Genomic DNA, 14,996 nt, shown 5'->3' with positions numbered 1-14,996 from the left:
CCGGCCCCCAAACCCACTGGCTTTCGGAAGGGCAGTGCTCTGGGCTTCCATGCCATGGAGCTCACAGCCTCGCCAGGAAGGCACCCTCTGCAGAGATCATTTTGGCAGTGTCTGCCTCAGCAAGCAGATGGAGGGGAGGAGAGTGCTAGCAAGGCAAGACAGGCAAGGCTCAGGTGATGGCAGCAAGGATGTGGGGGAGGCAGAGGGGCCAACAGGGACCTAGGATGAATCCCAGGGTTTGGGTGGGAGATGTGGATTTTCCATCAAATCCTCACAGTCCTTGGAAGAATCTATCTTGATCCCCATTTTGCAGAGAAGGGAACGGGATCTCTGAGAGGTTGCCTGCCTTGTCTAGTTCTACCTCAAATGGCAGCGTGCACTGCGAGAAAAGTCCCAGTGCAGGCCAGCGGAACACCAGAGTTACGGCATGCCCTTCCCTTAGACGGTCCCAGCATTTCCTCAGCCCTCGCTTTCCCACACAAGCTTCTAAATTGGGGCCCTCGGAGACTCATCCCTTCCTAGACTTCTATCCATCCCCCACCCCATGGTCCCACCCCGCACACACACGCCAAGGACTTCCCAAATGCTGAGTACATACAGTGGTTTCCTCCCTTCTGTCCAAATGTGGTTGCCATCAGCGTGATCAACGAGAGCCAAAGGGGGACAAAAATCGGGATGCAGGAGAAGGCGTTGTGGCCATCCAGTTTGTGAACCAGCAGAATCTAAAGAGACATAGTCCCTGTTGATGCCAGCATCGAAAATGGACATAGGCGGAAGCCAGACCTCATTAGGCAGCTCCTCCCCACCACCCCACCCCGGCATGGGCTCCCAGAAGAGGGAACATCAGCACCGCAGGAAAAGGCAGGAAACCACCTATCCATGGGGAAAACTCCAAATGAGCTTTTGTGTCCCTCTTCAGAGCTCTGCAGTAGCCTCTCCACTTGAAAAGTTCCCAATGCCAGCAGTTTTATGGCAAACTCCTCCCAGTGTTTATTCTAAGGAGTCAACAGCTCCCATTCTAGAATTCTCCATGCGACTCCAATACATAAATCCGGCATCCAACTCTGCTTTTCCAAAAGTGGAAACTGGAGTCATACAGAGGCACCATGGGTAAAAACGGTGCACTCTTCTCCCTGCCAGCCCCACACACTGCCCCCAAGAGAAAGGAAGGATGCTTTCCTTTCTCCAAAGCTCCCTCCCAGAGATGGCCGTGTTCTCTCCCCTCTCCTGGAGTGGGCTCACTGTGAGCTTGACGGACAGAGGCCACCTTTCCAGGGGTGCAGAATCCTGTCAGGGGAAGTGCAGGCTTCAGGGGCTGAAGAGGCTTCCCGTGGAACGCTTACCTCAAACGTAAGAAGGGGCACGACGATGGTCATCCAGCTCAGGGCCATGGTTATATGTGTCCTGCGCTGCTCGGCAATCACATCCATAGAGCGCAAGAACAAGACGGACCACACGATGTAGTAGAGGACCACCAGGCACAGAAAAGACATGAGAATCCACAGCGGGACACACACAACCTGGGAGTGGTGGAGAGAAGAAGTCTCTTTAGAGCTTCTGACCCGGCCTCTGATGGAAGGCACCTTTAGCACCGTGCTGTGTCTCTCCAGTTAAGGCAGTCCCTGCTGTGAGCTGAATAAGGACGTTCTACCTCCCAGGACTGCTTCGAGGATCACTCGGGACAGAAAAGGTATGGTATGTTCACTATGGGGCCTGCTGCCACCGTTTATGACACAAACGCTCAGTGAGTCCTCAGTCCCTCTTCTTTTGGGTGACAGACAGCCCTGCATCTGGCTCCACAGCCTCTACTCTTCCAGAGGCCCACCCTCTCACACTCGCTCAGGCTCCCCCAGGCTCTGCTGCCATCACAGCTTCCCAGGAAATGGGACACAGCTGTCACCCTGTGCACACACACAAGATCTTACCCCAACAGACTCTCTTCACAGCTAACATTCCCACAACCTGCTGAGGGTACTTTGGCAACACAAATGGGAAAGGGCTCCCCAGAAAGTGTGGCTGCCTGGGCTCCTAAGGATCCCTAACCTCACCCCTACCAAATTAGTGAACTTGGCAGGTTGATGCTGGATACAGGTTGATGCTGAATACAGGTTGATGCTGGATACGTAGCGCTGCCGGGCCCCTGCCTCCAGGGCAAGGGTGCATTCCAAGTGTGTTGCTGTCATACCAGGTAGACCTTGTCTCATCCCCACACAAGCCCAGAGGATGAGTTCTGGGGGTGCCACTTGGCCAAGGCTCCCCTGTGACATGTCGTCACCCTTCTGCCCTGCCCCCTGGGACGACACTTCTCCGTTCTCCCTTTTTATTATCTATCATACAGTAGGAAAAGTGACTGTCTTCCTTTGGTGTGCGTTCCCTGAGTCTTCACACAAGTGTAGATTCGCACAGCCATAGACAGGATGTGGAAGAGGTCTGTCACCCTGCAAAACTCTCTTGGGCTGTCCCTTCACTATCACAGTGTCCCACCATTAGCCCGGCAAACACTGATCTGTTCTCCGTCACTGTACTTTTGTCTCTGCTGGAACTTTATGTAGATGACATCGCGAGACAACACTGTTGAGACTGGCTTCCCGCCATCCACATAATGCCTCTGAGATTCATCCAAATTGTTCCCTCCCTGTACCCATAGGTGGACCCTCTCATTGCTGAGTGGTATTCCATTGTACCGAGGCCTACAGTTTGTTTACCCAACCCTCCGCTGCGGATGGTTTCCAGCCCTTGGCTATCACAAACAAGGCGGCTACAAACACTAGAGTGTGGGTTTCTACCTGGCTGCGCCCTTTCACTTCCTAGGGTAAATAGTTAGGTGTAGGGCAGCCACGTCCCAGGGTAAATGTGCTTTTAACTGCATGAGAAACTGCCAAACCATTTTCCACAATGCCTGTACCATCTGCCTTCCCCCTAGTGACGTTGGAGTGTCCCAGTTCCTCTGCATCCTACTGGGCACATGCCCTTCTCAGTGTTGTTGAGTTTCGTCATTCTGAAGCCATGTGTTTCGGGCCCCCATCCTGGTTGTAGTTTGCCTTCCCTAACTGTAATGACATTGAGCATCTTTTCCTGTGCTTTTTCACCATGCATATATCCCATTTGCAAATTGTTGACTCTTTTGCCAATTTTTAAATTAGGTGTTTCTTTTTGCATTTTTGAGTTTTTAAGAGTTCTCTGTATGTTCTGGGTACAAGTGAGCATTTTGATGTGTGCTTTGCAACTATTTTCTCCCAGTCTGTGGTCTGTCTTCATTTCAGTTTTGAGGAAGTCCAAATTTATGATTTCTTTCTCATATGGACCATATTAACAGTGCCATTTCTAAGTACTCTTTGCCTAACTGCAAACCCCAAAGATTCTGTCCTATGTCATTTCCTAACAGATCTATAGTTTCACATTTTCTTTTAGATCTATGATTTGAGTTGGCATAGGAATTTTACCCCTCCTGACCAGCCTGGAGTTTTTGATTGTAGGTTTTTCTGCAGAGTCTATGCACAGCCTTTCTTCCCCCTTCCCCATTCTGTGATGAGATTCTCCTTTTTACTGAAGTTCCCTTCGTGGGTGGAATGTTAGATCTCAATAGCCTTCCTTGTTGTCTCTTGCTCACTATGGGAAACATGTACTCAGACTGCTTCATCAACTGGGATCTACAGAGGATGAAGGGCAGAAAAAATCTTTGTTCTCATTTGTGGAAAGCACTAAAAATTACTAATCATTTTTTTTTCCCTGACAGTATCTTATACTAAAAAATTTGGTCTTGTTTGGACATGTTTCCTCCATGTCACAACAGAAACAGTTTTGAACCCAATGACCATTCTCCAGATACAGCACTGTGAAGTTGTAGGATGAGTGGCTGAATAAAAACAAAGACTTTGGGCAGAAGTGATTATTCCCATCTTTAAGTATGGAGTGTATTTAGCTTCCCTTCGTTTCTTCTCTGCTCCCAATTCTTTACTGTACTTTTTACTTTTTAAAGGTAACTATATTTAATACATAAAATATATTGTATGCAAAATTATACATCAAACAACAGAGAAAGTAAAACTGAAACAAAAACACTAGCATGACCTTACCTCCCAGTGGCAATGGAACTCTTCTGCCTTTAGTCTCCATCTTTTTTCCATGCATTTAATAGTGGAAACTATACTGTGTTCTCTAATTTCTGTCTTGCCACTTATCTTTCTGTCTCTGCATCCATCCACCCATTTATTCATGGTTAATTTCAACCAAATGCCCAGTAACTGAAGTCACAGTTTAGAAGTATGACAGATGCCACCACCAGCAAGAGTGTAAATGGGTATGGCTTTTTTTTTTTTTCTTTTGAGACAGGGTCTCGCTACATTGCACAGGTTGGTCTTGAACTCCTGAGCTCAAGTGATCAGCTCACCTCGGCCTCCCAAAGTGCTGGGACTATAAGTGTAAGCCACTGCGCCTGGCCAGGTATGGCTTTTGGAAAAGCAAGTTGGCAGTGTAGTATACGTATATAGGAATCTCAAACAGTTCCCAACCTGTAGCCCAGTAACACTATTTCTGGACTATTTCCTAAGAAACAACCAAAAAAAAAAACATTAAGGCAAAAATTTTAATGCATAAACATATACACTGCAGCATGATTTAAAATCATTCAATACTGGCAACAATGGAAATACCATATTTTAGAAATAAGAGGATGGTTTGATACATGCACTCGAAGAATATTTTGTATCAATTAAACTTTAGAAGTCATGTTTATAAAGACCTTTTATTAACACGATAAAATGTTTATGATACAACATTAAAACAAAAAAATCAGTATACAAAACGGTACACACAGTTATATCCCAACTGTTTGTATAAAACACAGACATAAAAAACACTAACTATGTTATCTCCCCATAGTGGGATTATGGGTGACTATTAGGCTATTACTTCTGCTTGTCTATCTTTTTCAAGCTTTCTACAGTGAATATGAATTACTTTTATAATAAAAAAAGAAGTTTATTTAAGGATTTTAAAAGTTACATACAAGCCAGGGCCAGTGGATGATCTTGTCCAGTCTTAAAGCAATGAATATAAACTGGAGAATGTTGACAGAACACAGGATTTCTAACTAAAAATGAAGAGAAGAATCAGTTAAACAAAGTATAATTTGCATTTAATACTGCAGTAATTTGGTTAACACACTAAAAGACAATACACATTATAATACAGTGTAACTTGTGTAATATTATGTTGCGCTGGAAACTCCTGATTTTCAGTACCAGAGGGGCACAGCAGTATTATGGCAAGGGGAAATATGGCTCGGCCTGCTGCCTTGTCCCTCTGCTGTCTTGCCCCTCTGCTGCCTTGCCCTTTGTGGCCTGAGGCCTGAGCACAGATGAGAACCTTGTTTCCAGGTTCGCTGGGAACACAGGCTAACTGCAATAGACCACTAAGCTTCCTTCATGCCCCTACCAACAACACTGTCTACTCAAAACCATCCTTGTGCGTCCTTCTTCTCATACCTCAGATTTGCCCTTGGATCCCACCCTTTCCTTTCAGGCTCCTTGAGGACCTTGTCACATCAAGCCATCAATTATAGATTCTTTACTGTATCTTTAACCCCACCTATTCCATTGATCCCTCCTAGCAGCACAGAAACAACTCCTTCTCATTAAAAACTAAAAACCCCAAACCAGATAAACTCACCCCATCCTTTGATCCAAGACCCCTCTTAGCTTCGGGTATCTCTCTGTGAGACAGTAATGAATATGCAAGCCCCTACTATCTCATTTACCATTCCCAGCTTCCTCCACTGTGATCTGGCCTCCACCCCCCATGACCATCAGAAGACAGCTTTCATCAAAGTCACCAATAACCAGGAGACAGCAAAAACACTTCAGTTGGCATCCTACTGATATTGTGGATGGGTCTTTCCTGTTTGCTCCCCTCCTCCTGGCCTTCTAGGATCCCACCATGCAGTCTTGGAGCTCTCTGGAGTGCTCTGGTAATTCCTTCTGTCTCCTTTTCCCCCTCCTTAAATGGTGATGCTCCCCAGAGCCACAAACAGTCTTCTCTCCCCATTAGGGAGACAGACACAAGAACACACATATTTTCACTCACCCACTGCACCCTGGACTGGGGGAGAAGAAATTTCAACCAGACCCTTGGCTTCCATTATTACCTCCTTAGTGGTGAGTTCTCTCATCTGTCTCCAACTTAGCCTTCCTGCTGCATAGCAAACCCAGCTGTGCATATGCCACTCGGCTCTCCTAGAGGCACCTCAAATGAAGCCAGTCCCAAATAGAGGTCATTATCGCCTGCACTTAGAACCTTATCTCTCCTCTTTCTATAGCCTCTCATGTCACTTTGAGGCACAAAAGTGGTCTCATTTCTCAAGCCATGAGCCCGGGAATCACCCTGTATTCTTTTTCCTACACTGTTGCATTCAGTCACCACATCCTGTCCACTGTAGCGTCCAGACTTCTCCTGAATCCTGTGCCCACTTTCTATCCTGATGATGACTGCCTAGTGAGGCCTTCTTCCTCACCATCCCCCTACCACTTCAGCAACCCCTTACTAACCTCCTGCCTCCAGTTCAAATGCCCTGCAGGCTGCTCCTCACTCTGGTAAAGTACATTCTTGACCACAGAATCGAAATCTGGGACCGGGCCCAGAGCTTCCCAAAGTTCTCAGTACATAGGTACATGAGGAATTTAGTAATTCCTCCATAGACTTCTAGGCCAAAAGAAATCCCTAATGTGGCTGGGAATGCCAACCATTGCATTGATTTAAGTAATTACGTCTAACCTAGTAAGTATTTCTAAGTAGCCACTTGAAAAAATAATTCATATAAATCTAAAGAAAAATGTTAATATTATTCTTAAATAACCAAAACTAATTCCCAGTGGGATGCGTGTGCCTGTCAGGTAGCTCACCATTTCCCACGCCTTGGAATCAGACAAGGTGCTCCCACTCTTGTCACCTGTTCTTCACCTGGATTTTCACACAGCACTAGCCTTTTGAGTTTTCAAAGCAGCTGCCGAAAACCCAGCTTCTTAAAGATATGACGTCACTGAAAGGAATGCAGTGTGGCCTAAAAATAAACCTGTAAACTATTTCAAGCTAGTAGTTTGTATGGTGTCCCAACAAATGTCAGGTATTACTGTTTTCCTCAAAATGTCCACTATCCCCTGGTGCCCTGCGAGTGCACTGGGGTGCCTGGGGCACTTCAGCACATGCTCTGCAGGCTGAGGATGTGGCCCCTATTTGGCCCAATCCCTCTGTAGAGGCTCCCTCTCATCTCAACTCCCACAGTTCCTTCCTTTCCACCTTGTGCTCCCGTCGGATCTGAACTGCCACAGTCCACTCAGCTGATGGAATGTTTCCTGCCTCTAGGCTTCAATGTGTCCCAAAAATGTCATCCCTTTCCTCCCGACACAGGGCTCCCTGGCAGACCCTCAACTCCTCCTTCCCATCTCTGCGTGAGCCTACTCCAAATCACCCCCTCACCAACATAGGTACTGTTCTTGCGTCATAGGAGGAGGGAGCTCAGCTCCTGGTATGTTGTTTCTTCCAAGGGCAGGAATGCCAAGAGTGTGAATGTATGAAAGACTTACTTTCTGCAATTCAGGCCCAATGCTGTCCTAGCCCTTGTATAGTTGTCCCTAGGTATCTGTAGGGGATTGGTTCCAGGACCCCCTGTGGATACCAAAATCCATGGATGCTCAAGTCCCTGATATAAATTGGGAATTCTAGGGAGGGTGAAAGTGGACCATCAGATACTCTCCCTCCACAGCTCACTCCTACCTACCAGTCACACCCATGCTGTGGCCTTTCCACCAGCATGAAAATCAGGGAATAGCTCCCCTTGTTCAACGCCAAACCCTTCCTGGTGCTCCGGGTCCCATTCTCCCTGAGTCCCACAGAGCCTTGCTCCATCACCATCCCTCTGTCTAGGTGCCTTCCCCTCACGCCTATACCTGGGATCCAGGCTTATATGCCTGACTCACCCTACAGCTGCTACGTTTACTTCCTAAGCCAACTGCAGTCTTCTTCCTTCACTCTTTATCCACACAGCTCAAAACCAGGCATCTACAGCCTCTAGTTCTCCCCTTATCCCACCAGTATTCAGCTTTGGGCCCTCAGCTTCTGTGCAGTTATGTAGTTATGTGCCCAGGCTTTAGAGTTGAGCCGACTCAAATGGAATCCTGGTTCTGCCCCTTTGCATGTGGCCATGAACAAATGACTTATCTTCTCTGGACCTACCTCACAGGGTTGTGAATAGTTAATAAGAAAACTACTGCATGTGATGTGCCTAGCAAAATGCCTGGCACACAGTAAGTGCTCAATAAACATTATCTGCAATTATTTTCATTACTACTATTACTAGTCCTGGTATTTTATTCATCTACATATCCCCTATGCTTAGGGAAAAAGGACTTGGCATCCAGTAAATACTTGATAAATGTTTACTGAATGAATAAACAAACACATGGGCACATCAGTATAAGCTAACCAGAAAGCAGGGGAGGTGCTAACTCATGGGGTCTGAGGTGGGGAGATGGTCAGTTTTGAGTGTCAACTTGGCTGGGCTCTAGTACCCAGTTATTTAATCAAACACTAAGCTTGGTGTTGCTATGAAGGTACTGACTTTGAATAAAGGAGACTACCCTCCATAGCATGGGTGGACCTCATGCAATCAGGTGAAGGCCTTAAAAGCAAAAACTGTGGCTTCCTGGAGAGGAAGAAATTCTGTGCCAGGACTGCAGTGTCAACTCCTCTTAGGTCTCCAGCCTGTTCACCTGCCATGGAGATTTCAGACTTGGCAGCCCCACAGTAATGTGAGCCAGTTCCTTAACTCTCTTTATATGTACATCTGTATCTAACCTATCAGTTCTGTTTCTGTCCGATACAGGATATGAAGCTGAGAGAAGGCTGAGGTCCTGGGTGAAAAGCTAGTGTTCTAAGTGAAGAAAGAAAAATGGTTATTTCCATTGTCTTTTGTTGCCTTGTTGTCTCATGATGTAGAGTTGTTAATGATCAAACTCTTCCTAAAAAAGGGTAAGAAACTGACATCTGAATAACTGAGCAAAATATTTTACTTTTGAAAACATTCCTTTTTTTTTTCTTTTTAAGATGGAGTTTCACTCTGTCACCCAGACTGGAGTGCAATGGTGCAATCTTGGCTCACTGCCATCTCCACCTCCTGGGTTCAAGAGATTCTCCAGCCTCAGCCTCCCGAGAAGCTGGGATTATTGGCATGTGCCACCACACCCAGCTAATTTTTGTATTATTAGTAGAGATGAGGTTTCACCACGTTGGCCAGTCTGGTCTCGAACTCCCGACCTCAAGTGATCTGCCTGCCTTGACCTCCCAAAGTGGAAAACATTCTTAAATATATGAAATCTCACCTCTAGTGACCTGTCATGTCGAAAGCCCCAAACACAAGCTGCAACAGACACCGGGGAAACAAAGAACAGCGGCATGAAGACCAGGAGCCAGAAATGGCTTCCTCTCTCGATTCTGTCACAGACCAGAACTTCAAACATCAACAAGAGCAAGTGGATGCCCACTGCAATCAACATGGCTTTAAACTCCACACACGTTTCTCCTTCTGCTCTAAAAAGGGAGAGAAGAAGAAAACACCCTCATTTCAGAATCTCCATTATAAGCAAGCAGTTCAGGGCAAATACCAACTTATACTGATACTTTGAATTTTACTTGAAAATTTGACAAAAGTAAGGGAAATCAGGTAGAAAGCTAACTTAAACCTAAGCTTTGGTAGGCAATCTCTGAAACATCAAAGAACTACTACATAATACCAAATGAACATTACAACCAAACCAGAATTTAATGTTTTAACTGTATAGGCATATTCTCAAAAGTAATAGCCAGTTATTTCCCTGACAATGTACATAAACACTTCTGTTCACATCTTTAAATTCAACAACAAGTTACTTCCAAGAGTATTCAAGCTGATTTGCTTCTGCTGCTAAAACCAGGCAAATACCCCTTAAGTCTCATGATCCTCATTTTTCAATGAATTAAAAACCATGTAAACCATCCTTCACACAATATTATAAAAATAACTCTAGTTCTATGAACAAGTGCCAGTTATATTTCAACAAGATAGTAGTAACTATTGTTAGGTGCTATTTTAAAATGCAAATAAAACATATAAATGATTTTCATTTTCCTTTCTATTCCATTAAGAGAAATTAACACCTGCAGATGAAAGAGAAAGAAGAACAAGAGTTAAAACTGTTCTCAAACAAAATCAGTTTAATTAGTTAAGTATCATACACAATAACCTTAACAGATGTACAATTGAGCAATGGTAAGGCCAGCAATCAGGAAAAGGCTCTATAATGCATTTGAAAGGCCTACAATGTTTATTCAAAATACAGATGAACATTTATGATATACATGTATTGTGGGTGATAAATACACCAGAAGTTAGATCATAGAGAAAATGCTATCAGAGGTTATTCCTGTAGGACCCAACTGTGTTCCACTGGTTAATGTCAACATGAGAATGACCACGCCTGTACATTCCTTACATTCAACCCCACATACACAATTCCTTTCCTTGCTCAAAGCATCTTAAATAAGACCAACAAAGAGAAGTTTGAATATATTCTAAATATCAATTAGTAGAACCTAAATGTTTATTTAACTTTGCATTCTTTGAGAAGCAAACATTAGATATCTGAAAATATCTCATAAAAAAAGAAAACATATACAGCCACACAGGTCATCAATCTTTCAAAACAAAATCTAAGAACTTTGAAACAGCTATACATGAATGTTCCTCACCTGCCAAGGCTTTCTGTGTAACTGTTTTACAGTTCTTAGACATGTATTTGGCATGTAATTTACATGATCTGAATCATTTTTATATTTAGTAAACAAAAATTTAAAAAGCAGATGTAGTGGCTGGACGTGGTGGCTCACACCTGTAATCCCAGCACTTTGGGAGGCCAAGGTGGGTGGATCACCCGAGGTCAGGAGTTTGAAACCAGCCTGGCATGGTAAAACCCTATCTCTACTAAAAATACAAAAAATTAGCTGGGCATGGTGGCAGGTGCCTGTAATCCCAGCTACTCAGGAGGCTGAGGCAGGAGAATCACTTGAACCTGGGACGTGGAGGTTGCAGTGGGCTGAGATCACGTCATTGTACTCCAGCCTGGACAACAAGAGCGAAACTCCGTCTCAAAAAAAAAAAAAAAAAGTTTCAACTTTACACTTTTCCCACACGAGCAGCTGCCTTCTGGGAATTCCTATACTCCTCATCTTCCCAGTGAAGGTTCATAATAGCCTCCCAGTCTTAAGTCCCCCTTTTTCCCTTTATGTAGTTACAGTCTCTGTGGCAGAGAAGGGAAAGTCTCTTGCAGGTCCCAGCAACACCAGGCTGCATGCTGGTATGAGCCAACTACCAAGAATTTGGGCCAGCAGAGGTATCCAAGAGCAGGGAGGGCAAGAGTTGGAAACAGTAAAGGGTACTCCTCTCCCCTGCCCCTAAAGGCTCTGCTTTCCTTCTTGGCATCCAACCCTTGACTTTCCTCATTCCCTAGCTGCTGTCTCAGGGACTCATGTTCTCCTGGCCAAGCCACCTCCCCTACACTGCTAATAGTCCTAAAGCTCTGGGACTAGGAGGGTGGGACAACGGGAGCCCCAGCTTCAAAACTGAATTGGAGAAAGATCTTTCATGACCAAACATAATATGAGTGTCTTTTCCTAAAAACAGGGTGGTTTCATGCTGCTTAGTCTAGTATGGCATACCAGTTCTGTATTTTGGGTACATTTTGGATTATACAGGCATTTGTGAGCTGGCTGGCAACTTACCCCTAAATGGCACTGCTTTTGTAAGAAAATACATACCAAAGACCAAATTTTCAAAAACACAGAAGAGATCTGTTAGCTTATACTATAGTTCTAAGACCCCAGATAGGCAGAAAATAAAATGGTCCTTACTTCATCAAAAGTGAGAAAAGTCAAGATATTGCTCCCTCATGCTAGAGACCAATGAGTTGTATAAAGCAGTATTACCGATATTGAGGATTTCGTGCCCAGACTCCAGTTCCAACTGAGGCTCCAACAATGACCATTAACTTCCACAGCCATATTGGAGCAAAGACAGCCCAGTAACTCCACTGTATGATGCCATCCAAACGAAGGGCCAGCAGCACAGAGAACAGCAGCAGACAGGCATAGATGAGGAATTTACTAGGAGAAAAGTAAAACGATTAAAGAGGATTCACTTTCACAAATATGTGATACTGAAATGGGGAGCAATAAGAGCCGTATTTGTCAGCATGTAAAAGGAGTCACTAGCTTAACCAATCATTTATTGAAAAGGTCTATGGGGTAGACGTAATGTGTTAGGAATAAGAGAAACATAAAGAAGTCTAAAATAAGTCTCCTGCTTTCCAAGGCTTCCTCATAGAAGGAAGACCACACAGAAACATATAATACAGCATGATGTTTGTGATGAGAGCTTAGAAGAGTAAATACAGATTGTGTCTGAGGCACTCAGAAGCAGAGAGGTGGTGACCCTGGAGCTGGTTCCAGAGGGCAAGCAGAAAGCTGCCAGCAGGAAAGGAAGTGAGATGAGGAGGTATTCCAGGCAGAAGGAACTAGCTATACCAAGACACAGAGACTGGAAAAGGCTGATGTGCTCTGAAAATGGGCAAGTTCTATCACGGACTGATTCTATTTCTAAAAAGGCAGCCATCTGTCATATTCATATGGCATGAACATTTTAGTATATGTATTATACTTTCTATGAATGAATAAATTACACATACACACATGCTCACATCTCATATAAAAGGGAATTGCTACTGAGGATGTCCTTGAAATAATTAGAAATTATACTCTTGAGGACCTCTATTTCCAGCCTTGATTTAATAATGGGAATATAATTTACCTTCCCACCTAAATAAGAAACTTGATACTGTCTACAAAAGAACAGTTTTCAGACATTGACAACAGGCAGTGGAGAACAGGTGAGAGGGAGGAAACAAAGAAGGTAAACCCCACTATTGCCACAGTTTGCAGATCAGAGGCAGTTTCCAGGTTGTAGCAAGAAAGTAGTTACAACTCAACCCTGTCAATAACTATATTAAATATAAATGGCCAACTGAAAGACAAAGATGATCGGATTGGATTAGTAAGCAAGGCAACTATATGCTGTCTATAAGAATCCCACTTTATCTATCTATAAAGACACACACAGATTAAAAGCAAAAGGAAAGAAAAAGTTATACCAAATAAACACTAACCAAAAGAAAGCTGGAATGACTATATTAACATCTGTTTAAGTCTTCCATTGCTGCTATAACAAATTACCACAAACTTAGCAGCTTAAAACAACGTAAATTTATTATCTCACAGTTCTATATGACAGAAGGCCAGATGAGCTTGGTTGGTTTCTCTACTCAGAATCTCACAAGGCTGAAATAAAGATGTCGGTTGGTGGAATGCTTATCAGGGGACTCTGGCAGAATCCACTTCTAAGCTCATTCAGGTTGTTGGTAGAATCCAGTTTCTTGTGGTTGTAGAACTGAGGTACGTGTCTCTTTGCTTGCTGTCACCCTGCAGTTGATCTTAGATAGTAGGGGCTTCTACTGGGTCCTTGCAAATAGGCCCCTACATCTCAAAGCCAGTAATAAGCTATAGCATATTGAATCTTTCTCATGCTTGGGATTTTTTTCTCACTTCTTCTGCCATATCACTTCTGCTTCCAGTGAGAGAAAGTTTTCTGCTTTTAAGAGTTCATGTGATGAAACCGGGTCCACCTGGTTAAGCCAGGCTACTCTCCCTATTTTAAGGTCCATAACTGTGGTAGGCAGAATTCTAAAGAAGTTTCCCAGGATTCCTGTGCCCTGATTATTCAATCAAACAGTAATCTAAGTAATACTGTGAGGGGACTTTGCAGATGGAATTAAGGTTACTAATCAGCTAACTTTACAACAGGGAGAGTATACTGGATTATCCAGGTGTGCCCAGTGTAATCACAGGAGCCCTTAAGACAGCAGAAGAGTAAGTCGGAGAGATGTGGTAGAAGAGAGATGAGGCAGAAGAAGTCAGAGAGATTCCAGACTTGAGAAGGATTCAGCCTGTTACTTCTAGCTTTGAACACGGAGGTAAGGAACCATGAACCAAGGAATGCAGGCAGGCTTTAGAAGCTGAGAATAACTCACAGCTGACAGCCAGCAAGGTAAAGGGGACCTCAGCTCTACAACCCCAAGGAACTAAATTCTGACAATAGCCCAAAAGTGCTTGAAAGCAGATTAATCCCTGGAGGCTCCAGAAAGGAATAGAGCCCTCCTAACACTTTGATTTTGACCCTGTGAAACTAGGCAGAAGACCCATCTGAGTCATGCTATACCCGGACTTCTGACCTAAAGAACTGAGAGATAATAAGCTTGAGTAGTGTCAGTAATTTGTCATGGTAACAGCAGAAACTAATGCTAATAAAATATCTTCAAAGTTCCCTTTGCCATGTAAAATAACATATTCACAAGTTTCAGGGCTTGGGGCCTGAGTATCTGTGTATTTGTGGGGGTGGGGCATTCTGCCTACCACAACATAAGACACAGTATATTTTTGAACAAGGACTATTTCCAGGGACAAACAGAGGCACTTCATAATGATAAAGGGGTCAATTTGTCAAGATCTAACAATCATAAATGTTTATATGCCTAATAACAAAGTTTCACAATACATGTAGAAAATACTGATCGATCTAAAAGGAGAAATAAAAAAAATCAAACTGTTATAAATGGAAATTAACATTCCTTTCTTAGTAACTAACAGAACACATAAACAGAAAATTACTAAGGATATATATGATTGTAGCAACACTATCAACCAACTTGACCTAATTAATATTAATGAGTTCTTCCCAACAAAAGCAAAATACAGATTCCTTTCAAAAACACATGGAACATTCACCAAGACAGATTGAATTCTGGGCCATAAAACAAGGCTCAACAAATTTAAAAGGATTGAAATCACACAAAGTAAAT

At 43.7% G+C, this 14,996-nt stretch overlaps 1 protein-coding gene across 1 annotated transcript in view; it reads right to left on the bottom strand.

Moving 5' to 3' along the window:
• Nucleotides 1-14,996, bottom strand: part of TMEM185A (transmembrane protein 185A) — a 33,321-nt gene that overhangs the window by 2,390 nt on the left and 15,935 nt on the right. Inside the window, exons 2-6 of the mRNA XM_030934339.1 lie at nucleotides 12,013-12,189; nucleotides 9,375-9,582; nucleotides 5,009-5,092; nucleotides 1,344-1,520; nucleotides 599-722 (exon numbers count right to left, since the gene is read on the bottom strand). Of these exons, the coding sequence (XP_030790199.1) occupies nucleotides 599-722; nucleotides 1,344-1,520; nucleotides 5,009-5,092; nucleotides 9,375-9,582; nucleotides 12,013-12,189 (770 nt within the window). The remainder of the gene's footprint in view (nucleotides 1-598; nucleotides 723-1,343; nucleotides 1,521-5,008; nucleotides 5,093-9,374; nucleotides 9,583-12,012; nucleotides 12,190-14,996) is intronic.

Source organism: Rhinopithecus roxellana, chromosome 7, assembly GCF_007565055.1.
Source record: "Rhinopithecus roxellana isolate Shanxi Qingling chromosome 7, ASM756505v1, whole genome shotgun sequence".
NCBI lineage: Eukaryota > Metazoa > Chordata > Mammalia > Primates > Cercopithecidae > Rhinopithecus > Rhinopithecus roxellana.
This window is presented reverse-complemented; position numbering and strand designations above follow the sequence as displayed.